This window comes from Gobius niger (assembly GCF_951799975.1).
Source record: "Gobius niger genome assembly, chromosome: 19".
NCBI lineage: Eukaryota > Metazoa > Chordata > Actinopteri > Gobiiformes > Gobiidae > Gobius > Gobius niger.
In genome coordinates this window covers 27864065-27891750 of record NC_136870.1, presented here as the reverse complement: position 1 = coordinate 27891750, position 27686 = coordinate 27864065, and the positions used below count along the sequence as shown (strand labels likewise).

General features: G+C 43.2%; 1 protein-coding gene across 1 annotated transcript; it reads right to left on the bottom strand.

Annotated features, from left to right (window-relative positions):
* Nucleotides 1-283: 283 nt before the first annotated feature.
* prph2a (peripherin 2a (retinal degeneration, slow)) lies at nucleotides 284-21695 on the bottom strand (the record flags this gene model as incomplete). The annotated part of the gene is made up of 3 exons (XM_079577256.1): nucleotides 284-501; nucleotides 5775-6021; nucleotides 21115-21695. The coding sequence occupies 3 exons, from the start codon at nucleotides 21693-21695 to the stop codon at nucleotides 289-291; spliced, it is 1041 nt and encodes a 346-aa protein (XP_079433382.1). The 3' UTR covers nucleotides 284-288.
* Between the last annotated feature and the right edge of the window lie 5991 nt (nucleotides 21696-27686).

Sequence of the window (27686 nt, the reverse complement as noted above, 5' to 3'; positions counted from 1 at the left end):
CTACAGCCATTTTGAGAGAGACATTTTATACAAGGCAGTTATGCTGATTCACTGCAGTTAAAGGTGAGATATAGACGGCGATGTGAAGAAACCTCCCCTTTAAGAAGAACCTCCATGTTTCTCCTGCAGCGTCTCGAATTACAAACGTAGATGAACCTTTGTCAGATTTAGTAAAACTAAAGGTTTGACGGCGCGTTACTCGAGTAGAAGTAAAGAGTAAAAGTACTCGAGTGCCGCCTCTGCGTACATTCAGCTACAGTCCAGTGAGTGACAGAGTGTCTGTGGCGCTCAGCTGGCAGCAGGGGGCGCCGCCGCCTCCTCGCCGCCCTCCTCCACTTTGGCGCCCTTGCCCACGGCCTTCATCTTGGCCGTGATGTCGGTGAACGTCTCCCTCACGCTCTTCTCCAGGAGCCAGCCCTCGCTCTCGCTCTCCGGGTCCTCGGGGTTCGCCAGGGACGCCAGCGAGGACTGGACGTACTGCAGGCCCACGGTCACGCCCACCTGAGGGGAGGAGTTACATGTGAGACACGCCCACCTGAGGGGAGGAGTTACATGTGAGACACGCCCATCTGAGGGGGGAGGGAGGGGTTAGATACATGTGAGACACGCCCATCTGAGGGGGAGGGGTTAGATACATGTGAGACACGCCCATCTGAGGGGGAGGGGTTAGATATGAGACACGCCCATCTGAGGGAGGAGGGAGGGGTTAGACACGCCCATCTGAGGGGAGGAGTTACATGTGAGACACGCCCATCTGAGGGGAGGAGTTACATGTGAGACACGCCCATCTGAGGGGAGGAGTTACATGAGAGACACGCCCATCTGAGGGGAGGAGTTACATGAGAGACACGCCCATCTGAGGGGAGGAGTTACATGAGAGACACGCCCATCTGAGGGGAGGAGTTACATGAGAGACACGCCCATCTGAGGGAGAGGGAGGGGTTAGACACGCCCATCTGAGGGGAGGAGTTACATGTGAGACACGCCCATCTGAGGGGAGGAGTTACATGTGAGACACGCCCATCTGAGGGGAGGAGTTACATGAGAGACACGCCCATCTGAGGGAGAGGGAGGGGTTAGACACGCCCATCTGAGGGGAGGAGTTACATGTGAGACACGCCCACCTGAGGGGAGGGGTTAGATGTGAGACACGCTCATCTGAGGGGAGGAGTTACATGTTAGACACGCCCATCTGAGGGGAGGAGTTACATGTGAGACACGCCCACCTGAGGGGAGGGGTTAGATACATGAGAGACACGCCCATCTGAGGGAGAGGGAGGGGTTACATATGAGACACGCCCATCTGAGGGGGGAGGGGTTAGATACATGAGACACGCCCATCTGAGGGAGAGGGAGGGGTTAGATATGTGAGAGACACGCCCATCTGAGGGGGGAGGGGTTAGATACATGAGACACGCCCATCTGAGGGGGGAGGGAGGGGTTAGATGTGAGACACGCCCATCTGAGGGGGGAGGGGTTAGATATGAGAGACACGCCCATCTGAGGGAGAGGGAGGGGTTAGATACATGAGAGACACGCCCATCTGAGGGGGGAGGGAGGGGTTAGATACATGAGACACGCCCATCTGAGGGGAGAGGGAGGGGTTAGATACATGAGACACGCCCATCTGAGGGGAGAGGGAGGGGTTAGATACATGAGACACGCCCATCTGAGGGGGGAGGGAGGGGTTAGATACATGAGAGACACGCCCATCTGAGGGGAGAGGGAGGGGTTAGATACATGAGACACGCCCATCTGAGGGGAGAGGGAGGGGTTAGATACATGAGACACGCCCATCTAAGGGAGAGGGAGGGGTTAGATACATGAGAGACACGCCCATCTGAGGGGAGAGGGAGGGGTTAGATACATGAGACACGCCCATCTAAGGGAGAGGGAGGGGTTAGATACATGAGACACGCCCATCTGAGGGGGGAGGGAGGGGTTAGATACATGAGAGACACGCCCATCTGAGGGGAGAGGGAGGGGTTAGATACATGAGAGACACGCCCATCTGAGGGAGAGGGAGGGGTTAGATACATGAGACACGCCCATCTGAGGGGAGAGGGAGGGGTTAGATACATGAGACACGCCCATCTAAGGGAGAGGGAGGGGTTAGATACATGAGAGACACGCCCATCTGAGGGGAGAGGGAGGAGTTAGATACATGAGACACGCCCATCTGAGGGAGAGGGAGGGGTTAGATACATGAGACACGCCCATCTGAGGGGAGAGGGAGGGGTTAGATACATGAGACACGCCCATCTGAGGGGGAGGGAGGGGTTAGATACATGAGACACGCCCATCTGAGGGGGAGGGGTTAGATGTGAGACACGCCCATCTGAGGGGGAGGGGTTAGATATGAGAGACACGCCCATCTGAGGGGAGAGGGAGGAGTTAGATACATGAGACACGCCCATCTGAGGGAGAGGGAGGGGTTAGATACATGAGACACGCCCATCTGAGGGAGAGGGAGGAGTTAGATACATGAGAGACACGCCCATCTGAGGGGAGAGGGAGGGGTTAGATACATGAGAGACGCCCATCTGAGGGAGTGGGAGGGGTTAGATACATGAGACACGCCCATCTGAGGGGAGAGGGAGGGGTTAGATACATGAGACACGCCCATCTGAGGGGGAGGGAGGGGTTAGATACATGAGACACGCCCATCTGAGGGAGAGGGAGGGGTTAGATACATGAGACACGCCCATCTGAGGGGAGAGGGAGGGGTTAGATACATGAGACACGCCCATCTGAGGGGAGTGAGGAGTTAGATACATGAGAGACACGCCCATCTGAGGGGGAGGGAGGGGTTAGATACATGAGAGACACGCCCATCTGAGGGGGAGGGAGGGGTTAGATACATGAGAGACACGCCCATCTGAGGGGGAGGGAGGGGTTAGATACATGAGAGACACGCCCATCTGATGAGAGAGGGAGGGGTTAGATACATGAGACACGCCCATCTGAGGGAGAGGGAGGGGTTAGATACATGAGACACGCCCATCTGAGGGGGAGGGAGGGGTTAGATATGAGAGACACAGAAAGAGGATGTTGGGAGGTCGGGTGAGGATGCAGAAAGAGGATGTTGGGAGGTCGGGTGAGGATGCAGAAAGAGGATGTTGGGAGGTTGGGTGAGGAGGCAGAAAGAGGATGTTGGGAGGTCGGGTGAGGATGCAGAAAGAGGATGTTGGGAGGTCGGGTGAGGATGCAGAAAGAGGATGTTGGGAGGTCGGGTGAGGATGCAGAAAGAGGATGTTGGGAGGTCGGGTGAGGATGCAGAAAGAGGATGTTGGGAGGTCGGGTGAGGATGCAGAAAGAGGATGTTGGGAGGTCGGGTGAGGATGCAGAAAGAGGATGTTGGGAGGTCGGGTGAGGATGCAGGAAGAGGATGTGCTCGATAAGAGGATGATCGAGTCAGAAAGTGCCAACTGGGTCAGCGCTCCTCAGGAAAAACAGAGCTGGACTTCAGAGAGTTCATCAGAGTCACCGCGGGACAAACGGGACAAAGCAGAGGTCAGATCAGACATGACCAGTGTGGGACCAGTGGGAACCACATGTGCAGACAGTGGGAACCAGATGTTTACATAAAGGACATATAAGAGAGGATGAGCTTCAAAAGGCTGTGTTGAAACTAAAAGAATCAGAAACACAAGGTAAAGTGAAGCCAAAATGAGAAAAGAAGCCTTTGTATCTATAAAACATTTGTGTACAGATGATTTTACTAGGGATGCACCGATACCAATACCAGTATCAGGAATCGGGCCGATACCACATGCTTGTACTCATTCATGAGGTCCCGATACCAGAAACCGATACCGTTTGACTTGTGCGGACCTCTCAGCTGAGAAGCAACAAACTGGAGAATAGTTTAGTGTAAACACAATAATCCACATAGAGCTGACTTTATTACAGACTGCGCCTCTAAACCAGAGTCTGAGCTGGATTTAACCAGAGCTTAATGTTGTTAGAGCTGCAGCGTCTGCAGTGTTTACAACATACAGGCTAACGATGCTAACTCGCTGCAGCGTCTGCAGTGTTTACAACATACAGGCTAACGATGCTAACTCGCTGCAGCGTCTGCAGTGTTTACAACATACAGGCTAACGATGCTAACGATGCTAACGATGCTAACTCGCGGCTAACAGTTTTGGCCATTCTGACACTGTTTTATGCCCAGGGGTTTATTCATCTGAAAAACTAACCCAGAAACTAAAAAGTCCTCAGAAAATCCAAATTAAAGACATACAGCATGTTTATATTGAGGGAAAATGAGCTGCAGCAGAACAATGAAAACGCTGTAGCTTCTCGCTAAGTTACTACAAACACACGAGAAAATCTACAGGAGCTGAAGTAAAGACGAAAAGAGACCATTTAAGTAACATCTCAATACTATTGTTAAATAAAAACACATAAATGAATAAAGCTCAGGCATTGGGAGCTTTAGGACATGGGCTTTTCTGTCTGTGATGGACAGAGACATAAAAATAAAACATTATATTGAATGAAAATAAAATAAATAAATAAATAAATGGCATCAGCACAATTCTAATATAACTGCTCTTAAATGTGTCGCCGACTTTACTTAAGGAAATGTACATGAGTAAATTTACTAATTACAAACCAACCTGCTGTGAAAAAAGTAAGAATGTTGAAGAAAATGCCTTGTACTCGTATCGGTATTCGGTATCGGCGAGTACTTAAATCAAAGTACTCGTATCGGTTTTAGAAAAAGTGGCATCGGTGCCTCCCTTGTGTTTACAGTTGTTAAACGTGTTTCACAGTTTCATGTATGAAGAGTGAAGTCTCAGTTCCTCTTGGGGATGTTTTAGATGCTTGAAAACATCATGAACTGTTAAAAGAACTGTGTTAAAGCGAGAAGCAGATGTTTACATACACTTCATTAAAACACATTTGCATTTTTCTCACTGTCAGGCATGAAAACACTTTTAACCCCTTAACTCCCGCCTGAACCGAGCACATTTTCTCCAGTTTGGCTTTAACCCCAAGTCCAAAAGCTTCTGGAAAAAAGGTGAGAAAATAGTAACAAAACTGAGACGGAAACAAAGATAGAAATGTGACAAAAAAGTGACGAAAAACTGATGAAAAAAATAAGAAAAAATGACAAAAATTTGATTAAAAAAAGTGACAAAAATGTGGCAAAAAAATGACAAAAAAATGACAAAAAAATGACAAAAAAATGATGAAAAAATGACAAAAATGTGACAAAAAATGACGAAAAAATGACAAAAATGTGACAAAAAAATGACGAAAAAATGACAAAAATGTGACAAAAAAATGACAAAAAAAATGACAAAAAAATTACGAAAAAATGACAAAAAAGTGACAAAAAAGTGACAAAAAAATGACGAAAAAATGACAAAAAAATGACGAAAAAATGACAAAAATGTGACAAAAATGTGACAAAAAATTGACAAAAAAAAGTGACAAAAAAAAGTGACAAAAAAAATGACAAAAAATGACAAAAAATGACAAAAAAGTTACAAAAATGAGTTGAATACCCAACAAAAAAATGATGGAAAAAAAACGTGAGGAAAAAGCTCCTCTCGGTTCAGGCGGGAGTTAAGAGGTTAACTTTTATCTTCCTTGGGTCAAGTAGAATTTAAATACTTATTTCTATTTGTCAAATTCCAGTAGAATGAAAGAGAGAATTTTCTCCACATTAGTTTTATGACTTTTTACAGAGTCAGTGCTTTCCTGTCCCAGTTTAGAGCCCAGATTCCTGTCGTCCGTGTCAGACTCAGAGCACGCGTTACCTCCAGCAGGGTGACGAGGATGACGAGCGCCCCGATGGTGTTCATCATGCCGCCGTAGTAGGCCAGGAGCGCCTCGCTGCAGCCCCGCCTCCACACGTTCAGCTCCTCCGTGTAGTGGTCGTAGCTGTAGTGAGCCGTGTTATTGGTCATCTGGAACTGGATGCACGGCCGCGGAGACGACGGGTTACAGCAGCTGAAGGGCACGCCGTCCATCAGGTACTGGCCGTCCACGTTACTGCCGATACGACTGCGGACACGGGAGGAAACACGTTACTGCGGACACGGCTAAAAAACACGGGAGGAACACGTTACACACGGGAGGAAACACGTTACTGCCGATACGGCTAAAAAACACGGGAGAAACACGTTACTGTGTGTATGTAAAAACAAAAGGGGGGTCTTATGAAAAATGGACTTTTTCAAGCTCTACATCATGTTATTCTGTCACTCCCTCATTAAAAACATGGCTGAAGTGTTGCCTTGGCACATTCACGTATTTGTGAGTAATCTGTAAAAACTCTGATGGCGGCCATTTTAGGGATAGGTTTGCCTGAGTCCTCCTAGGAACGCCCCCACCTCCTGGAAACGCCTCCGAGCTTTCGTCACCAGCCGAGTAACCGACCACTGCTCCTCAGCAGAACCCCCTCCCCACTGATGCCACAGACAGCGTGTGGAGGGGGCGTGTCTAAAGGCTCAGAGGTTCGTGACCTCTGAACTCCCGCCTGAACCGAGAGGATCTTTTTCCTCACGTCAACAGATTTTTTTTCCATCATTTTGTTTGTTGGGTATTCAACTCATTTTTCGTCAATTTTTTGTCAATTTCTTGTGACATTTTTTCCACTTTTTCATATTTTTTTTTTATTTTTTTCGTCATTTTTTGGGTCAAAATTTTATCAAATTTTTGTCATATTTCTGTAATTTTTTTGTCACATTTTTGTCACTTTTTGTAAATTTCTTGTGATATTTTTTCCACTTTTTCATACATTTTTTGTCACATTTTTGCCATTTTTTCTTCCATTTTTTAAAAATCAATTTTTGGTCAATTTTTTATCCATTTTTTGTCCATTTCTTGTGACATTTTTGCCACTTTTTTGTCACATTTCCATCATTGTTTTCATCTCAATTTTGTTGCTATTTTCACAGCTTCTTTCCAGAAGCTTTTGGATTGGGGTAAAGCCAAACTGGAGAAAATGTGCTCAGAAGGTTTGTCATCATTGTAGTGAGATATAGACTGGTGCTATGTGACTGAAAAAGGCAGAATACCCCCTCTTTAAAGAGATCTGCCCCCAATGAAAACCCCTGTGATATCCTATGGTATCACAGGGGTGGTGCTTTAAAGAGGGAGGGGAGTTTCTGCTTTTTTCAGTCCCATAAAAAAAAAAAAAATTCTGTTGGTCTGTAAATGCAGTAAATTAGAATAACTGCCTTGTATAAAATGTCTCTCTCAAAATGGCTGTAGTGAATGTCTTGAAATAGGCCTCTGTCTCTTTAAGAACCTCTTAACTCCCGCCTGAACTGAGTGCATTTTCTCCAGTTTGGCTTTACCCCAATCCAAAAGCTTCTGGAAAAAAGGTGTGAAAATAGCAAGACGAAAACAATGATGGAAATGTGACAAAAAAGTGACGAAAAATTTATGAAAAAGTGGCAAAAATGTCACAAGACATGGACAAAAAAATTACAAAAAATTGATTTAAAAAAAATGAAGAAAAACTGACAAAAATGAGATAAAAATGTGACAAAAAACGACCAAAATTTTGATAAAAAATTGACGAAAAAATGAAAAAAAGTTACAAAAATGAGTTGAATACCCAACAAAAAAATGATGAAATAAAATCTGTTGACGTGAGGAAAAAGATCCTCTCGGTTCAGGCGGGAGTTAAGCGGTCACGAACCGCCTCTGCAGGTGTGTGAAATCCTGTAATTTACTTCAACATTTCCAAACAGGACACCCACTGCGGTCATAAAACATGTACAACAGCAGCCCCTGGGTTTCATATCTCACTCCTGTTTCCTCTTGTTCAGAGGTTTCACAGCTCTGAGCTTCTCTGTGGGTTAGGTCAGACTTAACTGTGAGGTCAGCGAGTGCAGGTGAGGCCTGAGGTCAGAGGTCAGAGGTCAGAGATGATATTTAAGTCACTGTTACCTGGACTATTCTTGGAAAAGTATTTTAGTCCCGGACGGTAATGACACAAACTCTAAAGCTAAAAGAAAGAGGAGCAACAGACAAGTGAAGCAAAACTGAAGCTGCAAAACAAGTCACAGATAAAAATAAAAATAAAAATAAAAAAAAGTAAATATAAATATAAATATAAAAAGTAAATATAAATATAAAAAGTAAATATAAATATAAAAAGTAAATATAAATATAAAAAGTAAATATAAATATAAATAAAAAAAAATAAAAAAAAATATAAAACAAATATAAACATGTCTTTTTTTGTAATGAAATAAAGTTCAGTCAGAATGTCTTAGGCTGATATCACATATAAATCTGATCCAGGACGTCCCACACTGGTCACACAGGGCTTTACCAGTGACTCTAATGTTTATAATGTTTATAATGTTTATAATGTTTATAAGATGTTAGAGTTAAACGCCGTGTTTCGCTCTGAACTATTCTTACTGTCGTTTGGACTTTTGCCAGTTCTTTCTGTAATTGGTCCAGATCCAGAGTTAATCCTAAAGATTAAAGACGTTTTCTCCAAACAGGACGAACCACATGTGGACGAGACCACAGGGCGTCAGCACTAACGATGACATCACTCTGTGAAAATACCCGACTAAAAACAAGGAAAACATCTTAAAATAAGACGTTTTGTCTTGTTTGTTCTGCCAACGGGGTCAGTGTTTTTTTCTTGCTAAGATGAGAAAAATATTTCTAGAATATTTTTCTCATAAAACAAGAAAGAAACACTAAATTTAAGCAAATAAATAACTAGAATTAAGCAAAATGTCTCAGAAAATGGAATAATTTAAGGAAAACATTCTTATTTAGTGAAAAATTGTGGGTATTTTACTTAAATGTTGCTTGATTTAAGTAAAATGTTCCAAAACCCGCCTCCATGATGTGGAGCCAGGCTGATGGTCAGAATCACCTGCTGGAGGATTCACCTATTGTACATGTTTTTAGTAGCAGACACGGGGAGAACATGCTCCACACAGAAAGGCCCCGTCCTGGTGGGAATCGAACCCGGGCCCTTCGAGCTGTGAAGCTGAGGCTCTAACCGCTGTGCCACCGAGCCGCCCACTTTAAAGAATGGAATGTTTTATCTCTGTGAGAATCAGTTCTTACATTAAGAGTTGTTGATCTTAGATTCAAAAAGTTTTTCTTTCTTGTCACAAGAAAAAATGATCATGTTTTTAGTAAATTTATCTGAACAAGAAATGGCCAGATTTTATTTCCTAAAATAAGATTTTTTTTCTCAAGAAAACTTTGCGGCAAAACATTATTACTTTTTAGGGATAAAATAAGAACTTATTTCTTAAAGTAAGACATTTTTTACTTCTAATCCACTTTTTGCAGTGTGATGTGTTTGTTCTCTGTGGCCTTTGGCTCCGCGGCTGAGATGAAAAATGAAGGCGCTCTGACCAGTGTGGGGGGAGCGTGGGGGGAGCGTGACGGACGCACGGGGCTCACAAGGGCAACGTTATCACGAGATGTGGAGGGAAAGTTTCAGAAAATACAACGGCCACCGGCCCCGGCCCCGGCCCCGGCCCCCCTCGCTTATTCATCACAGACACACGTTTGGTTTCCAGCGCAGACTTTGGGGGATGTTGATTGGATGTCATTATAAACCACTGATATTCCTAAAAATGTGTCGTCTGTAATCCTGTGAATGAAGCTTCTGAACTGTGACAACAGGGGGCGCTAAGGACATTCATTATTATTGTCAGTGTCACGTTTTGGGTCAGATTCTCTCACGGCTGAACTCTTCACCACGTTTATCTGGAGCTAAAGCCGGAAGCCCCGCCCCCTCAGAGACCCGCCATAATCCAGCACCAATCCAGCGATATCCACCAATCCACTTAACCCCCAGGAGCGAAGACTGAGACACTTTAACACAAACCAGGAACGAGGAGGAGCCACGACTTCGACACTCAGGTCCAAACCATTGTTCTGTCCATTCATCTACTGATCATTTTACGATTCATCGATTCATCGCGTGGCTGTGAATGGTGTTTTTTTATCACATTGTAGCTTAAGTGGTTCTGTTTGAGGATGTGCTGATGGAGGAAACTAAAGGAAAGTTTTTCGAAGGCTCTATTATTGAATGTACAAAACACTACAGACCCTAAATATAAAATCAAAGCAGGATTTCATCAAAAATACTACATTTTTTATGTCATTTTTGCTCCATTTTAGTTTGTGTGAACCAGAAAACGATTAATCGATCAGTCGTTTCAGCCCAAGTCCAAACTCTCTCCAACACGCTTGGAAAGTACAACATCACAGGAGCCACTGAGGAAACAAAGACTCTGGAGTTTAATCGAACTGAGGACTTTGACTTTAGGGAAACATATATTTGGATCCACTCTTTATGAACAGAACCGTCGACTGAACTGAAAAAACTTGAGGAGAATATTTCATCTCCAGCATCAGATTCTCCAAACACACGTGTAAACAACATGTTCGTTCACATGTTTATATAATAATAATAATGCATTGGTTTTATATAGCGCTTTTCTGGACACTCAAAGACGCTTTACATTGCATTTTTCATTCACTCCATACTCAGTGGTGGTAAGCTACTATTGTAGCCACAGTTGCCCTGGGGTAGACTGACAGAAGCGAGGCAACCAGTCTGCACCATCGGCCCCTCCGACCACCAACCACTCACTCACTACATTCACTAGGCTTCCTGGTGTTACTAAACGGTCTCCCATCCAAGCACCGACCAGGCCCTTCAGCTGAGCTTCCACGGTCTGACGGGATTGGGCAGAGCAAAGGCGGTGTGGCCACCGCCTTTGATCAAGTTCCTCTAATATAAACCTGTGATTAAACTGATCATGATCTTTATCCGACTCCTGTGACTTTGCTTCATGAAAAGTCAGACACGCTCAAATAAAAAGTTTTTTTTTTTACATATAAAGTTCCATAATTCACCATAAAGTTCTTTCAAAGCAGAAAGTTCCCACGAACGACTCAGCTCAGGTTCTCCTTCCTCTCACTGAACACTCTGAGACTTTATAAAAACCTGACCTGGAGAAACATCAGGATGAACTTCTGCACCTGAGAGAAACTGGGCTCCTTTAACCGAGGAATAAAGTCAGACCAGTAAAAGTACAAACTGAGGCTTTACATCTGATTAAACTGCAGTAATACACGATGACATCACTCAGTCTCACTCAGTCTCATCAGAGTCTGAGAGTTTAGGTTTGGAAACAGCAGATTTTAGTGAAATGAAGTCGAACACAGTCTCCAAACAAACATGATTCAACCGTAAATGATTCTAAATGTTCATTAGATTTTACAGAATGAACTTTGCACTTTACAAGCCTGTGTTGACAAGCGTCTCAAAGCGCCGCACTGGAGTGCACTACAAAAAGTAATTAAGCATTGTCTTAAATGACTTGAATTGAGGAAATGTTTCTTGTTTTGAGCGGTTTTCACTCATTTAGACACTTTTCCTGATGGGACCGAGTTTGCTTTGCTTGTTTGAGGACATTTCACACCAGTTCTAGGGTAAATCTCGCTTGAAATAAGAAAGTAAAATTGCCAATGAGATAAGACCAGTTTTCTTTCCCCATTGGCAAAGAAAATGACCTGAAATAAGAACGAAACGTATCGAAACGAGTCAGAAACATCTCAGAACAAGTGAAATAATCTAGGACAAATGACCAAGAACTTCTCAACTAGTCAAAACAACTAAAATTTGGATTATTGTGCTCAAATTGAGATGTTTATACTGATCTAGTTCATTACTTTTTGCAGTGTAAAGGCTGTAGTTTACACACACGGAAAAACAATGAAACAAAACAAGACTCTTCAGGCCTCGTCTTGTTTCAGTCACTCCAGACAGGCTTCGACTGTAGCCACCGCCGCCCTGTGCCATCAGCCACACACTCACACTCACACACTCTGCCCTATTGTACATGTTTTAGTGAACACAGACACAGAAAGGCCCCACCCAGGAATCGCTCAAGGTTCTGAGATGATACACAAACGTCTGCAACATCAAACATGTAAAACAGGATCTGAGGTGATCAGGCCATGTCTCTGACCTGGAGGCTCGTTTCACACTGAGCTCTTTCCAAAGCAAAGTCTGATACTGTGAAATACACAAACATCAGCCCCAGGTTCCCTTTGACTGTGGACGGAGGCACCGGGACAGACGACATCATACAGAAACATCAGCCCCAGGTTCCCTTTGACTGTGGACGGAGGCACCGGGACAGACGACATCATACAGAAACATCAGCCCCAGGTTCCCTTTGACTGTGGACGGAGGCACCGGGACAGACGACATCATACAGAAACATCAGCCCCAGGTTCCCTTTGACTGTGGACGGAGGCACCGGGACAGACGACATCATACACAAACATCCTTCCAGTGTTCGACTGTGACTGTCACCAAACTCACCACATTTACTCTAAACCATAGACTGTATGTATAATAGACTCCTCCCCCTCACTCCTCCCCGTTTACCATAATGACCGCGCTCGAGGGGGAAGTCATGGAGGATTTACAGACTCCGCCTCCCCAGCTCTGATGAAGCATGTTCCTAAAAAGGGCATAAGGGCGGGATCTTCACCGTAGACTCCGCCCTCGCGTGACGTGTAGCTCGCGCTGCTCCAATGCTAACAGTCCGAGCCTCATTAAGTACGAGATTTCAAACATTCTTCTCACGAAAACCAGCCTGGTTTCTTTAACTGTGACTAGCCCAGCGTTATCTCAGGAGGAAGATCAGCCGAGTCGAGTGTTGAAAACATTGAAACCAGGCGTTAAAGTTGATTTAACGTGTCTAAAATCCAATACTTTTCAATGGGGCCTAGTGGTGATATGGAGGTACTACAGCAATGGCGGCCCCCAGTGTCGTGGTCATAAAGCAGAGCAGCCGGCGCCCATTGCTTTAAACCAGGGGTGCCCAAAGTGGGGCCCGTGGGCCAAATTTTGGCCCTATTTTGCGCTGCGTCTGGTTAATACTAACCCTCTTCCATTCATTCTCAAAGGTAAATATAGATGCAGTACACCTTTTGACCACCAGGGTCAAATTGGGGGCGCTGTTTCACTCCTTTCGCAAAGTTAAGGAAACACTGTTGTGGTGTCTTGGTCACACGGCGTTGTAGCATCAACTTTCACAGTTTTCAACTTTTTATAGGTTGTTGACATTAACAACAGCACGTTAAAAAGTGACTTATAAAAGAATTGATGCTGAACTTACGCTTTCAAAATATTTTGATAAATTTATTTGATAAAAATATTTTTTTTCTACTAAAACTAGGCTTTTGCTGTAGTTCCCATTTGTTTTAATAGAGCATGTTATTTGCATGGATAGAAACAAATGCAAATGTAGGCTATTGAAAGTAAAAAAAATAAAATAACTTTATAATTTGCAGATATATGTTTTTCGTGCTTGTCGTCGCCGTGTTTGGCCCGAGACTCACAGGCACTTTTTCATTTTGGCCTCGGAGACAAAAAGTTTGGGCCCCCCTGGTCTAAACCCATGTGCTCGTTATCTCCGTATCAAAACTGTCAGAACATACGGTATTTAAACATGCAGTATTTAAACATACAGTATTTAAAACATACTGTATTTAAAACATACTGTATTAAAACATGCAGTATTTTTACAGTTGTCTTTGTTCCTCATGAGTCTCCGCGGTCGCCGCTGACTCCTGACTGACCGAGCTCGAATGTCACTTTCATCAAAGCCACTTAGAGTCAGTGTTTTGTGGATTAGCTTTAACTCTGATCCAGGTCAGTTACATCACGGGAGGAGGCGGGACCAGCGGGACCAGCGGGACCAGCGGGACCAGCGGGACCAGCGGGACCAGCGGGACCAGCGAGGAACAACGGGACCAGCGAGGAACAACGGGACCAGCGGGACCAGCGGGACCAACGGGACCAGCGGGACCAACGGGACCAGCGGGACCAGCGGGACCAGCGAGGAACAACGGGACCAGCGGGACCAGCGGGACCAACGAGGAACAACGGGACCAACGGGACCAACGAGGAACAACGGGACCAACGGGACCAACGGGACCAACGGGACCAACGGGACCAACGGGACCAACGGGAACAACGGGGCCAACGGGACCAACGAGGAACAAAGAAAAGTCCAGATTTCTTCCATTAGGTTTTATTTGTGTTCTGGTCCCGGTTTAGTCTTTTTTAGGTCCAGTTTTGGTGTTAAAATGACCTGGACAGTTTTAAAGTTCTGTCTGACCGACGCTCTCGTGTTTCTGACTGAGGATCATCTCATTATCATCAGATTTACCTCCTGGACGTGACTCAATGACACGGTTCATTCTCAGCTCTTCACTCTGGAGACTTTACTTTACTCTGGAGACTTTACTTTACCAACCAGAGCTTTAACAAATGATTGAGTTACTTTAACCTCTTAACTCCCACCTGAACGGATCCCATTTTCTCCAGTTTGGCTTTACCCAAATCAAAAAGGTTCTCGGGGAAAAAAGCACAAAAACAGCCACAAAAAATGAGAAGAAAACAAGGATTTAAACGCGACAAAGATGTGACAAAAACTCAACAAAAAAATGACAAAAATTTGACAAAAATGTGACAAAAATTCAATAAAAATGTGACAAAAATTCAACAAAAATTCAATAAAAATGTGACAAAAATGTGACAAAAATTCAAAAAAAAAATCAAAAAAAAATCTATAAAAATGTGACAAAAATGTGACAAAAATGTGACAAAAAAATGACAAAAATGTGACAAAAATGTGACAAAAATTCAAAAAAAAATTAATAAAAATGTGACAAAAATGTGACAAAAATTCAACAAAAATGTGAAAAAAAAACTCAACAAAAATGACCAAAGTAAAAAAAAAAAAAAACATAAAAATGGTGACACAACACAGCAACAACGCGAGGAAAAAGATCAGTTTTGTGGGTCCTAGCTTTCAAATGAGACAGAGACACAGACTTATATAATGGCCAGAGAGGACAGAATGCATTTGGTTCAGGCGGGGGGTAAGAGGTTAAAGACGATGATGCTGAAACTAGTGATCCTGTTCCTGAGCGAGCGGCTCTTTTGAACGGCTCTTTACGGCTCGACCCAGATCTCAGTTGTGCAAAGGTTCAGGCTGGAGTAATGGAATCACGAAGAAGAAGCTAACAGGCTAACTGTGGGCTAGCGTCACTTTAAACAGTATTTACAGCCAAGTCTGAGTGAAAACAATGATCCCATTGTGTAACTGGATGAACATTATCCCTCTGTCCCTTTGTCTTTTCTGTCAGTGCAGGATTTACTCTCACGGACGATTAACCTCTTAACTCCCGCCTGAACCGAGAGCATTTTCTCCAGTTCAGCTTTACCCAAATCCTGTAGTGTAACGCCTCATTTGAAAGCTAAGACCTACAAAACTCATCTAAATGGATCTTTTTCCTCACGTCATCAGATTTTTTTCCATCTTTTTTTTTTTTTTTTAATTTTTTGTCATTTTTTGTCACGTTTTTGTCACATTTTTGTCACATTTTTGTAATTTTTTTGTCACATTTTTTGTCACATTTTTTGTCATTTTTTTGTCACATTTTTGTCGCATTTTTGTCACTTTTTTTTTGTAATTTTTTGTCACATTTTTTGTCACATTTTTGTCATTTTTTTGTCGCATTTTTGTCAAATTTTTGTCTTTTTTTCGTCACTTTTTTGTCACATTTCCATCATTGTTTTTGTCTCAGTTTTGTTGCTATTTTCACAGCTTTTTTCCAGAAGCTTTTGGACTGGGGTAAAGCCAAACTGGAGAAAATGTGCTCGGTTCAGGTGGGAGTTAAGGGGTTAATGAGTAAAAAACACAACATGTACAAGACCTGCAGTGGCGCTTACGGCCTCTAGGGGCAGGAGTTAAATAAATTTGCCAAATAACTAATGATTTGTTTTATCTCTCAAACCAAGTGCTTAAATTAACATAAAACAACATGTTCTGGTTGAGCCAAAAGAGGAACATGAAGACTGTGTGTGAAGCTTTAGGAGCTCCAGTCTTCACATAAACATGAGCTTCTGTAAACATGGGGGGTCTTAAAGCTCTGACCCTCCTCTTTCTGAGGCTAAAACTGGTCACTTTTCCTTACAGACTAATGAATATGGGCCAAATCAGCAGACTTTGACCTGACAGATGATGTTCCTCTGGGTTCCTTTGTCGGCTCTGACCTTATTTTGGACCAGGGATCAGATATGTTCATATGTACAGCCTGGAGGCCACAGATCTGAGGTCAGTGTTTTAACCCCTTAACTCCCGCCTGAACCGAGCACATTTTCTCCAGTTTGGCTTTACCCCAATCCAAAAGCTTCTGGAGAAAAGGTGTGAAAATAGCAACAAAACTGAGACGAAAACAATGATGGAAATGTGACAAAAAAGTGAGAAAAAAATAATAAAATGTGACAAAAATGTGATAAAAAAAAATGACCAAAAAATGAAAAAAATGTGACAAAAAAATGACAAAATGTGACAAAAAATTGACAAAAAAATGACAAAATGTGACAAAAAAATGACAAAAAAATGACAAATAAATGACAAAAAAAATGACAAAAATGTGATAAAAAAATGACGAAAAAGTTACAAAAATGAGTTGAATACCCAACAAAAAAATGATGGAAAAAAAATAATCTGATGACGTGAGGAAAAAGATCCTCTCAGTTCAGGCGGGAGTTAAGGGGTTAAAGCTGCTCTCAGTCGTCCCGTTTTGCTGGTCCGGCACCGATGCATTACCAATAAGCTCCTCTAGAGGCGCCACCATGTGCTCCACACACACAAACTGTAGAAGAAGATCATCAACGGTTCATTATAACAGATCCATGCCCTCACCTCACCTCACCTCACTGTTAGCGGCCAACAGTTTATGACAGAAGTGCAGAAAAAGATGGTGACCTGAGAAACATGTGACCTGAAATCCTCCTATTTATGAACTGTCCATCTACAGGAGCCTCAGGTCTTTCTCCTCCTGTTTGTTCCTCACAAAACAAAGCAGAGGCGGAACAAAAGTCCTGCCTGTAAACTTAGTTCTAGATGGAATTATTATGTTCAAGTGACAGACTTTCATTTCACTTTGGACTTGCCTGCTTTAGACAGAAGGTTCTCACTCTCGAACATGGAAATAAACCTGAGCTTCACTGTCGTCGGGCAGAAAAGTGAATGTTCCAACGTGACACCAATCAACCAATCAGGAGCCACGGCACAGTCACATGTTCTTCACAATCTGCGTTCTGCATCGTGAGATCAATAAAGTTCTGTCTTTTCAAAATAGTGTAAACATTATGAGAAGACTTTGGACGATCCCGTAACTCCCGCCTGAACCGAGAGCATTTTCTCCAGTTCAGCTTTACCCAAATCCTGTAGGCCAGTGTAACGCCTCATTTGAAAGCTAAGACCTACAAAACTCATCTAAATGGATCTTTTTCCTCACGTCATCACATTTTTTTTCCATCATTTTTTTGGGGGGTTTTAACTAATTTTTGTAACTTTTTTGTCAAATATTTATCGCATTTTTTACACTTTTTCATAATTTTTTGTCAATTTTTTCTTCTTAATTTTTTTTGTCAATTTTTCATCATTTTTTCATCGATTTTTTGTCAATTTTTCATCACATTTTTGTCTTTTTTCCTATTTTTTTTGGTCAATTTTTTGTCTGTTTTTTGTCAAATATTTATCACATTTTTGCCACTTTTTCATCATTTTTTGTCATTTTTTCCTACTTTTTTGGTCAACTTTTGTCGTTTTTTTTGTCCGTTTTTGGTCTAAGTTTTCTCACTTTTTTGTCACATCTTCATCATTGTTTTCGTCTCAGTTCTGTCGCTGTTTGAGTTGCCGCATTGAGTTGCCTTGTGTACGAAATGCTCGGTATAAACAAAGTTGCCTTGCCTACTTTCTCACCTGTTTTCCAGAAGCTTTTGGATTGGGGTAAAGCCAAACTGGAGAAAATGTGCTCGGTTCAGGCGGGAGTTAAGGGGTTAATCAAGAAGACTCTGAAAACATTCTTTGACCTCCTTGGTTTTATTTCAGATTATTATACGGCTCTTCACAACGTTGAATGGGATTTCCCAACGTTCTCCCGGTCATTATTTTCTGATAAAGGAGTTCATGTTTTCATATCACTCTGACACTTTCTGTCCCGTCACTGAGAGAGAAGTCGGGGAATCGCTCGTGAAGTTACACTGCAAAAAGTAATTAACTAGATCAGTATAAACATCTCAATCTGAGCAGAATAATCCAAATGTTAGTTGTTTTGATTAGTTAAGTTGTTCTTGGGCATTTGTCCCAGATTATTTCACTTGTTCTGAGATGTTTCTGACTCGTTTCGATACATTTCGTCCTTATTTCAGGTCATTTTCTTTGCCAATGGGGAAAGAAAATCGGTCTTATCTCATTGGTGATTTTACTTTCTTATTTCAAGTGAGATTTACCCTAGAACTGGTCTGACATGTCCTCAAACAAGCAAAGCAAACTCGATCAGGAAAAGTGTCTAAATGAGTGAAAACCGCTCAAAACAAGAAACATTTCCTCAATTCAAGTCATTTAAGCCAATGCTTGATATTTACTTTGTGTGAGTCTGACTTTCAACTTACCCAGAGATTCACCACCATTCCTCCACCTGCGCCTTCAGCTAAGTAGCTAGGCTAGCTGCTAGCCTCGCTGCTTCTAGCCTAGCAAAACGTTGCCGAGCGACGCGCAAACTTTAGGGAACTATTTGTCGTGGAAGTCATTAAATAAACCGTTCGGCCTTCATAAAAGTGTACGAAGTTTATGTTGTGTGTGTTCAGTTGCAAATGGCCGAATAATAAGCGGATCATGTAAAGAACGCTGGTCATTATAGGGAAAATAAGCACCGACAGGACGAAACAAGACCGTCCAGTTCGCCCTGAAGGTGCTTATTTTCCCGATAATGACCAGCGTTCTATACATTATCCCTTACTTAATATAATATGAACTCTGTACTCACTCTTTGACCTCCTTGCTTGATTGTAGAGTAATATATTAACTCTCATTTTTTGTCAATTTTTTGCCACATTTTTGTAATTTTTTCCTAATCTTTTTGGTCAATTTTTGTCAGTTTTTTGTGAAATATTTATCAAATTTTTGCTACTTTTTCATCATTTTTTCATTATTCTTTTATCATTTTTTTTGTCAATTTTTGCCCTAAATTTTCTCACTTTTTTGTCACATCTTCCTCATTGTTTTCGTCTCAGTTCTGTCGCTGTTTGAGTTGCCTTGTGTACGAAATGCGCAGTAAAAATAAAGTTGCCTTGCCTATTTTCACTCTTTGACCTCCTCGTCTTTAGTTCAGATGAATAAAACTCTGTACTCACTCTTTGACCTCCTTGTCTTTATTGTAGAGTAATATAATATTAGTTCAGAGTAATATATTAACTCTGTACTCACTCTTTGACCTCCTTGGTTGATTTCAGAGTAATATAACATTCATTACTCACTCTTTGACCTCCTTGGTTGATCGTAGAGTACTATAACATTAGTTTAGAGTAATATAATATTCATGTACTCACTCTTTGACCTCCTTGTCTTTATTGTAGAGTACTATAACATTAGTTCAGAGTAATATAATATTCATGTACTCACTCTTTGACCTCCTTGGTTGATTGTAGAGTACTATAACATTAGTTCAGAGTAATATAATATTCATGTACTCACTCTTTGACCTCCTTGTCTTTAGTTCAGATGAATAAAAGTCTTACTCACTCTTTGACCTCCTTGTCTTTATCGTAGAGTAATATAACATTAGTTCAGAGTAATATAACATTCTTTACTCACTCTTTGACCTCCTTGGTTTATGTCAGAGTACTATAATATTAGTTCAGAGTAATATAATATTAATTTACTCACTCTTTGACCTCCTTGGTTGATTGTAGAGTACTATAACATTAGTTCAGAGTAATATATGAACTCTGTACTCACTCTTTGACCTCCTTGGTTGATTGTAGAGTAATATAACATTAGTTCAGAGTAATATAATATTCATTACTCACTCTTTGACCTCCTTGGTTTATGTCAGAGTACTATAATATTCATTACTCACTCTTTGACCTCCTTGGTTGATTGTAGAGTACTATAACATTAGTTCAGAGTAATATAATAACTCTGTACTCACTCTTTGACCTCCTTGTCTTTATTGTAGAGTGCTATAACATTAGTTCAGAGTAATATAACATTCATTACTCACTCTTTGACCTCCTCGTCTTTATTGTAGAGTACTATAATATTAGTTCAGAGTAATATATGAACTCTGTACTCACTCTTTGACCTCCTTGGTTGATTGTAGAGTAATATAACATTAGTTCAGAGTAATATAACATTCATTACTCACTCTTTGACCTCCTCGTCTTTATTGTAGAGTACTATAATATTAGTTCAGAGTAATATATTAACTCTGTACTCACTCTTTGACCTCCTTGGTTGATCGTAGAGTAATATAACATTAGTTCAGAGTAATATATTCATCTGTACTCACTCTTTGACCTCCTTGGTTGATTATAGAGTACTATAATATTAGTTCAGAGTACTATAATATTCATGTACTCACTCTTTGACCTCCTTGTCTTTATTGTAGAGTACTATAACATTAGTTCAGAGTAATATAATATTCATGTACTCACTCTTTGACCTCCTTGGTTGATCGTAGAGTAATATAACATTAGTTCAGAGTAATATATTCATCTGTACTCACTCTTTGACCTCCTTGTCTTTAGTGTAGAGTACTATAACATTAGTTCAGAGTACTATAATATTCATTTACTCACTCTTTGACCTCCTTGGTTGATCGTAGAGTACTATAGCATTAGTTCAGAGTACTATAACATTCATTACTCACTCTTTGACCTCCTTGTCTTTATTGTAGAGTACTATAATATTAGTTCAGAGTAATATAATAACTCTGTACTCACTCTTTGACCTCCTTGGTTGATCGTAGAGTAATATAACATTAGTTCAGAGTAATATAATATTCATTACTCACTCTTTGACCTCCTTGTCTTTATTGTAGAGTAATATAACATTAGTTCAGAGTAATATATTCATCTGTACTCACTCTTTGACCTCCTTGTCTTTAGTGTAGAGTAATATAATATTCATTTACTCACTCTTTGACCTCCTTGGTTGATCGTAGAGTACTATAACATTAGTTTAGAGTAATATAACATTCATTACTCACTCTTTGACCTCCTTGGCGCTGAAGTCCAGGTAGCGGTTGCTCACCCACTGGATCTCGAACCAGTCCCTGAAGTCGCGGCTGCCGCAGCACCTGAACTCCATCTGCATGAGGTCCACGGTGCGCTTCATGTAGCACCGGCCCGGCGTGTCCGTGTCCTTGTAGAAGCGCACGGCGTTCCTCAGCCCCTCGGCCAGCGTGAACTGCAGCGGGATCCTCATGAGGAAGCACAGCAGCGCCGTGAGGAGCAGCAGCGCGTTGAAGGCCACGCAGCCGCCCAGGAAGGCGCCCAGCAGGGGCTTCCACTTGGAGAACTTGGACGGGTCCAGCGAGTCGTAGCAGATCTTGCCGCCCACGGCGTTGATGGCGCAGAGGACCAGCCCCATGAGGATGAGCAGGTTGGGCAGCAGGTGGCTCTCGCTGTTGTCCATGAGCTCGGAGCGCTTGCGCAGCTCGATCTTGAAGAACAGGCCCATGCTGAAGACCAGGACGCCGGCCATGACGGCGAACCAGTACATGAACCACACGGTCTGGGCCAGCTTCACGCGCTTCTTCAGGTCGAACTTCACCGTCAGCAGCGCCATCGTGCCCCCGAAAAAACACACAGAACCCTCAAAAAGTAGCTTCGATCGTCAGTTTTTAACCCTTAGCAGCTCCCGCGGCCCGCGCTCATTTCAAAACCCCCCAAACGGACAAAAACAAAACATATTCCTTTGATTTTTCACGGCTCCTCCGGGTTGAAGGATTTGTCCCGAGCGCTGAGGAGGGATTGTGGGACGATTAGCGCCGCGAGTCGCAGTACGTCACGCTAATCCGCCGCTAAGTAGCTGCATCCCATTAGCCTAAGTCCGTTTGACGGGCCATGAGCCGCGCTAAAGCCCATCGGCCCATCGGCCTGGGGCGGCCCGGGGCGGCCCGGGTCGGCCCGCAGGGCGGTTCAGGGGCCGGAGGGAGAAAGCAGAGAGAGGCTTTAAGTGGGACGACGTTAGGCACAGGTCACACGCCAAGAGGCCGAGATCGGGGCTTTGGCGATATCGATACCTGAGCGATACTGAAGGACGCACTGCAAAAAGTATTTAACTAGATCAGTATAAACATCTCAATTTGAGCATAATAATCAATGTTTGAGCTGTTTTGACTGGTTAAGAAGTTGTTGCTCATTTGTCCTGGATTATTTCACTTGTTCTTAGATGTTTCTGACTCGTTTCGATACATTTCGTCCTTATTTCAGGTCATTTTCTTTGCCAATGGGGAAAGAAAATTGGTCTCATCTCATTTTACTTTCTTATTTCAAGCGAGATTTACCCTAGAACTGGTCTGAAATGTCCTCAAACAAGCAAAGCAAACCTGGTCCGATCAGGAAAAGTGTCTAAATGAGTGAAAACCGCTCAAAACAAGAAACATTTCCTCAATTCAACTCATTTAAGCCAATGCTTGATATTCACTTTTTGTATTGTGCAATATCAGGTTCAGCTCCACACTGCAAAAAGTGGATTCTAAGTAAAAAATGTCTTGCTTTAAGAAACAAGTTCTTATTTTTTCCCTAAAAAGTAATAATGTTTTGCCGCAAAGTTTTCTTGAGAAAAAAAATCTTGTTTTAGGAAATAAAATCTAGTCATTTCTTGTTCAGATAAATTTGCTAAAAACATGATAATTTTTCTTGTAACAAGAAAGAAAAACTTTTTGAATCTTCTTCAGTTTTAGAAAAACTCAGATCAACAACTCTTAATGTAAGAACTGCTTCTCACAGAGATAAAACATTCCATTCCTCACTGCAAAAAGTGCCCGACTAAAAACAAGGAAAATAAATCTTAAAATAAGACATTTTTCTTGTTTTAAGGAAAAGATTCTGCCAACGGGGTCAGTGTTTTTTTCTTGCTAAGAATTCTTATTTCTAGAATATTTTTCTCATCATAAAACAAGAAAGAAACACTAAATTTAAGCAAATAAATAACTTAAGCAAAGTGTCCTCAGGAAATGGAATAATTGAAGGAAAACATTCTTATTTAGTGAAAAATTGTGGATGTTTGACTTAAATGTTGCTTGATTTAAGTAAAATGTTCTAAATTTCACACATTTTTGAGTAAAATGTTGTTAATAAATACTAATATTTAAGGAAAGTATTGCCCGGAGACCCGTCTCCATGATGTGGAGCCAGGCTGATGGTCAGAATCACCTGCTGGAGGATTCACCTATTGTACATGTTTTTAGTGGTAGACACGGGGAGAACATGGTAAATGGTAAATGGTAAATGGTCTCAACTTATAAAGCGCTTTTCCACCTACATTAGGCACTCAAAGCGCTTTACAGTAAGGATCCACTCACCCATTCATACACCAATGTACGCAGACACTGGGGGCAATGTGGGTGAAGTGTCTTGCCCAAGGACACAACGACGGTGTGCACTTTCAGGAGGTGGGATTCGAACCCCCGACCTTCCGATCATGAGACGACCCGCTCTACCATCTGCACCACTGTCGCCCAACATGCTCCACACAGAAAGGCCCCGTCCTGGTGGGAATCGAACCCGGGACCTTCGAGCTGTGAAGCTGAGGCTCTAACCGCTGTGCCACCGAGCCCCCCACTTTAAAGAATGGAATGTTTTATCTCTCTGTGAGAAGCAGTTCTTACATTAAGAGTTGTTGATCTTAGTTTGTCTTAAAAGAAGAAAAAATATTCTTTGTCTAAAACTGAAGACGATTCAAAAAGTTTTTCTTTCTTGTTAAAAAATTATCATGTTTTTAGCAAATTTATCTGAACAAGAAATGGCCAGATTTAATTTCCTAAAATAAGATTTTTTTTTCTCAAGAAAACTTTGCTCAGTGAGACATTATTACTTTTTAGGGAAAAAGTAAGACATTTTTTACTTGCTTAGAATCCACTTTTTGCAGTGCACTCTGGAACTCACTGCCCCCACCGCTCCGTGCCTGTTCTGACCCCCCCACCTTCAAGAGAGAACTCAAACCCCCCGCTTTAAAAAGGCTTTTCATATCGAGTAACAGCCCTCTTTTAATGAGCTCATTTTATTCTCGTTTCCTGTAAAGCGTCTTTGAGTGTCTTGAAAAGCGCTGTACAAATAAAACGTATTATTTTTCTTCTTCTTCCTCACCTGGTCTTAAACTCTGGGCTGAATCTGGGTGTTACTGATGAACTTCTCTCCTCGTCTCTCCGGCTCTGGCGCCCTCTGCTGGAAACATATTCAGCCTTTACTTCCCCTTTTATCTTTTATGTAACAGACGCGAAACATTTACAACTAGAAATGCAATGGCTGCGCCATTGCGATTGCCTGCGGAATTGCGGGAAGCGAATGCAGAAATTGCATAAACTCTTCAAATTGCATAAATTGCTTAATTTGCACAATCTAATTTGCATAAAGTGGTAAAATCATAAAATGTCATGTTGCATAAACTGCATAAAGTTAATTTGCATAAATTATGTAAATTGCATAAACTCTTTAAAATTCATGAATCCTAAATGGCATAAACTCTTAAGTTGCATAAACGGTTTAAAATGCATAAAGTGGTTAAATCCCATAAAGTGGTTACTTTGCATAAACTTTTATATTCCATAAACTGGTCAAACTGTTGAAAGTGCTTGATTGGCAGAAGCACAAATGGCTGAAAGTTCTGGAGTCTCCCCATTGGCTGGATTCCACATACACACTAATGCAAACACTTCAAACTCCCGTATAAAAAAACTGGAAATCTGCAGGACGACGATTTTTTCTCAAAACCCACAAGTTGCAGAAGCTGAACCTGCACAAAGTGCAGAAATTGCATAAAATGCAGAAAAAAGTGCAGAAAAGCATGGATTTGCAGCAGCCCCATTATAAGTCAATGGGAAAAATCTCCGATTGTGGAAAAACCGTAAGTTGCAGAAGTCCCAAAAGTAACAGCACCTTCTCCTCAACATGCGGAACGTTTTGATGCATAACTTGCATAAATTGCACAAAGCATGAAGGTGCTGAAAGCTCTAGAAAATCGGGAAAAAGATGGAAGAGGAATAATAATAAAGAACATGAAAATTGACTGCGGAAGAATTCCGCAGTCAATCAATAAAAAGTTACAGCAAACACTGAATGTTTCAAGGCAATATTTATTATTTGAGGAACATGAGGACGATTCAAAGACAGTTAATAAACTATTGCGTAAAGTGCCAGTGAACAGCAGATCATTATACAAGAGCATTTACACTTTTAAACTCACGCGTGATTCAGACATTTGTATCACATTGATGCGACGTCGCTCCTGCACTTTAACTTTTGAAGGTTTTTTCAGAGAGATTTTTACATTTTTCCACTTTAAAAACATAACTTAAGTTTGAAGAAGCAAACGGAGCGAGAACATCGATGAACAAATCATTTAAGACGAGAGAAAAGAGCAGAGGCAGCGACGTCTACAACAAACGCTGAGGATTCACCGTGGAGAGAATTAATAATGTGACAGACGTGCTTTTGTTTATCTTTTATAAACCTCTACATTCAAGACCACTCAGTCCCAGTCCGGTCTCCCCACTGCAAAAAGTATTTAACTACATCAGTATAAACATCTCAGTTTGAGCATAACAATCCAAATGTTAGTTGTTTTGACGAGTTAAGTTGTTGTTGCTCATTTGTCCTGGATTATTTCACTTGTTCTGAGATGTTTCTGACTCGTTTCGATACGTTTCGTCCTTATTTCAGGTCATTTTCTTTGCCAATGGGGAAAGAAAACTGGTCTTATCTCATTGGCAATTTGACTTTCTTATTTCAAGCGAGATTTACCCTAGAACTGGTCTGAAATGTCCTCAAACAAGCAAAGCAAACTCGGTCCGATCAGGAAAAGTGTCTAAATGAGTGAAAACCGCTCAAAATAAGAAACATTTCCTCAATTCAAGTCATTTAAGACAATGCTTGATATTTACTTTTTGTAGTGCGCAGTCCTGTCTCCCCTCAGTCTCTCCCCTCAGTCTCTCCCCTCAGTCTCTCCCCTCAGTCTCTCCCCTCAGTCTCTCCCCTCAGTCTCTCCCCTCAGTCTCTCCCCTCAGTCTCTCCCCTCAGTCCACTCTGTCTCCCCTCAGTCTCTCCCCTCAGTCTCTCCACTCTGTCTCCCCTCAGTCTCTCCCCTCAGTCTCTCCCCTCAGTCCCCCCTCAGTCCCAGTCCGTCCTCCGCTCCTCCTCTCAGTCCACTCTGTCTCCCCTCAGTCCTCTCTCCCCTCTGTCTCCCCTCTCTCCGCTCAGTCCCAGTCCGTCCTCCCCTCAGTCCCAGTCCGTCCTCCGCTCCTCCCCTCAGTCCCCTCAGTCCCCTCAGTCTCCCCTCAGTCCCCTCTGTCTTCCCTCAGTCCCCTCTGTCTCCCCTCAGTCCACTCTGTCTCCCCTCAGTCCACTCTGTCTCCCCTCAGTCCACTCGGTCCCAGTCCGTCCTCTGCTCCTCCTCTCAGTCCCAGTCCGTCCTCCGCTCAGTCCCAGTCCGTCCTCCCCTCAGTCCTCTCAGTCCCAGTCCGTCCTCCGCTCAGTCCCAGTCCGTCCTCCGCTCCTCCTCTCAGTCCCAGTCCGTCCTCCCCTCAGTCCTCTCAGTCCCAGTCCGTCCTCCGCTCAGTCCCAGTCCGTCCTCCGCTCCTCCTCTCAGTCCCAGTCCGTCCTCCCCTCAGTCCTCTCAGTCCCAGTCCGTCCTCCGCTCAGTCCCAGTCCGTCCTCCGCTCCTCCTCTCAGTCCCAGTCCGTCCTCCCCTCAGTCCTCTCAGTCCCAGTCCGTCCTCCCCTCAGTCCTCTCAGTCCCAGTCCGTCCTCCGCTCAGTCCCAGTCCGTCCTCCGCTCCTCCTCTCAGTCCCAGTCCGTCCTCCTCTCAGTCCCCTCTGTCTTCCCTCAGTCCCCTCAGTCTCCCCTCAGTCTCCCCTCAGTCTCCCCTCAGTCTCCCCTCAGTCTCCCCTCAGTCTCCCCTCAGTCTCCCCTCAGTCTCCCCTCAGTCTCCCCTCAGTCTCCCCTCAGTCTCCCCTCAGTCTCCCCTCTCTCCTCTCAGTCCCAGTCCGTCCTCCGCTCCTCCTCTCAGTCCCAGTCCGTCCTCCCCTCAGTCCTCTCAGTCCCAGTCCGTCCTCCGCTCAGTCCCAGTCCGTCCTCCGCTCCTCCTCTCAGTCCCAGTCCGTCCTCCCCTCAGTCCTCTCAGTCCCAGTCCGTCCTCCCCTCAGTCCTCTCAGTCCCAGTCCGTCCTCCGCTCAGTCCCAGTCCGTCCTCCGCTCCTCCTCTCAGTCCCAGTCCGTCCTCCTCTCAGTCCCCTCTGTCTTCCCTCAGTCCCCTCAGTCTCCCCTCAGTCTCCCCTCAGTCTCCCCTCAGTCTCCCCTCAGTCTCCCCTCAGTCTCCCCTCAGTCTCCCCTCAGTCTCCCCTCAGTCTCCCCTCAGTCTCCCCTCAGTCTCCCCTCAGTCCCCCCTCAGTCCCAGTCCGTCCTCCGCTCAGTCCGTCCTCCGCTCAGTCCCAGTCCGTCCTCCGCTCAGTCCCAGTCCGTCCTCCGCTCAGTCCCAGTCCGTCCTCCCCTCAGTCTCCCCTCTCTCCTCTCAGTCCCAGTCCGTCCTCCGCTCCTCCTCTCAGTCCCAGTCCGTCCTCC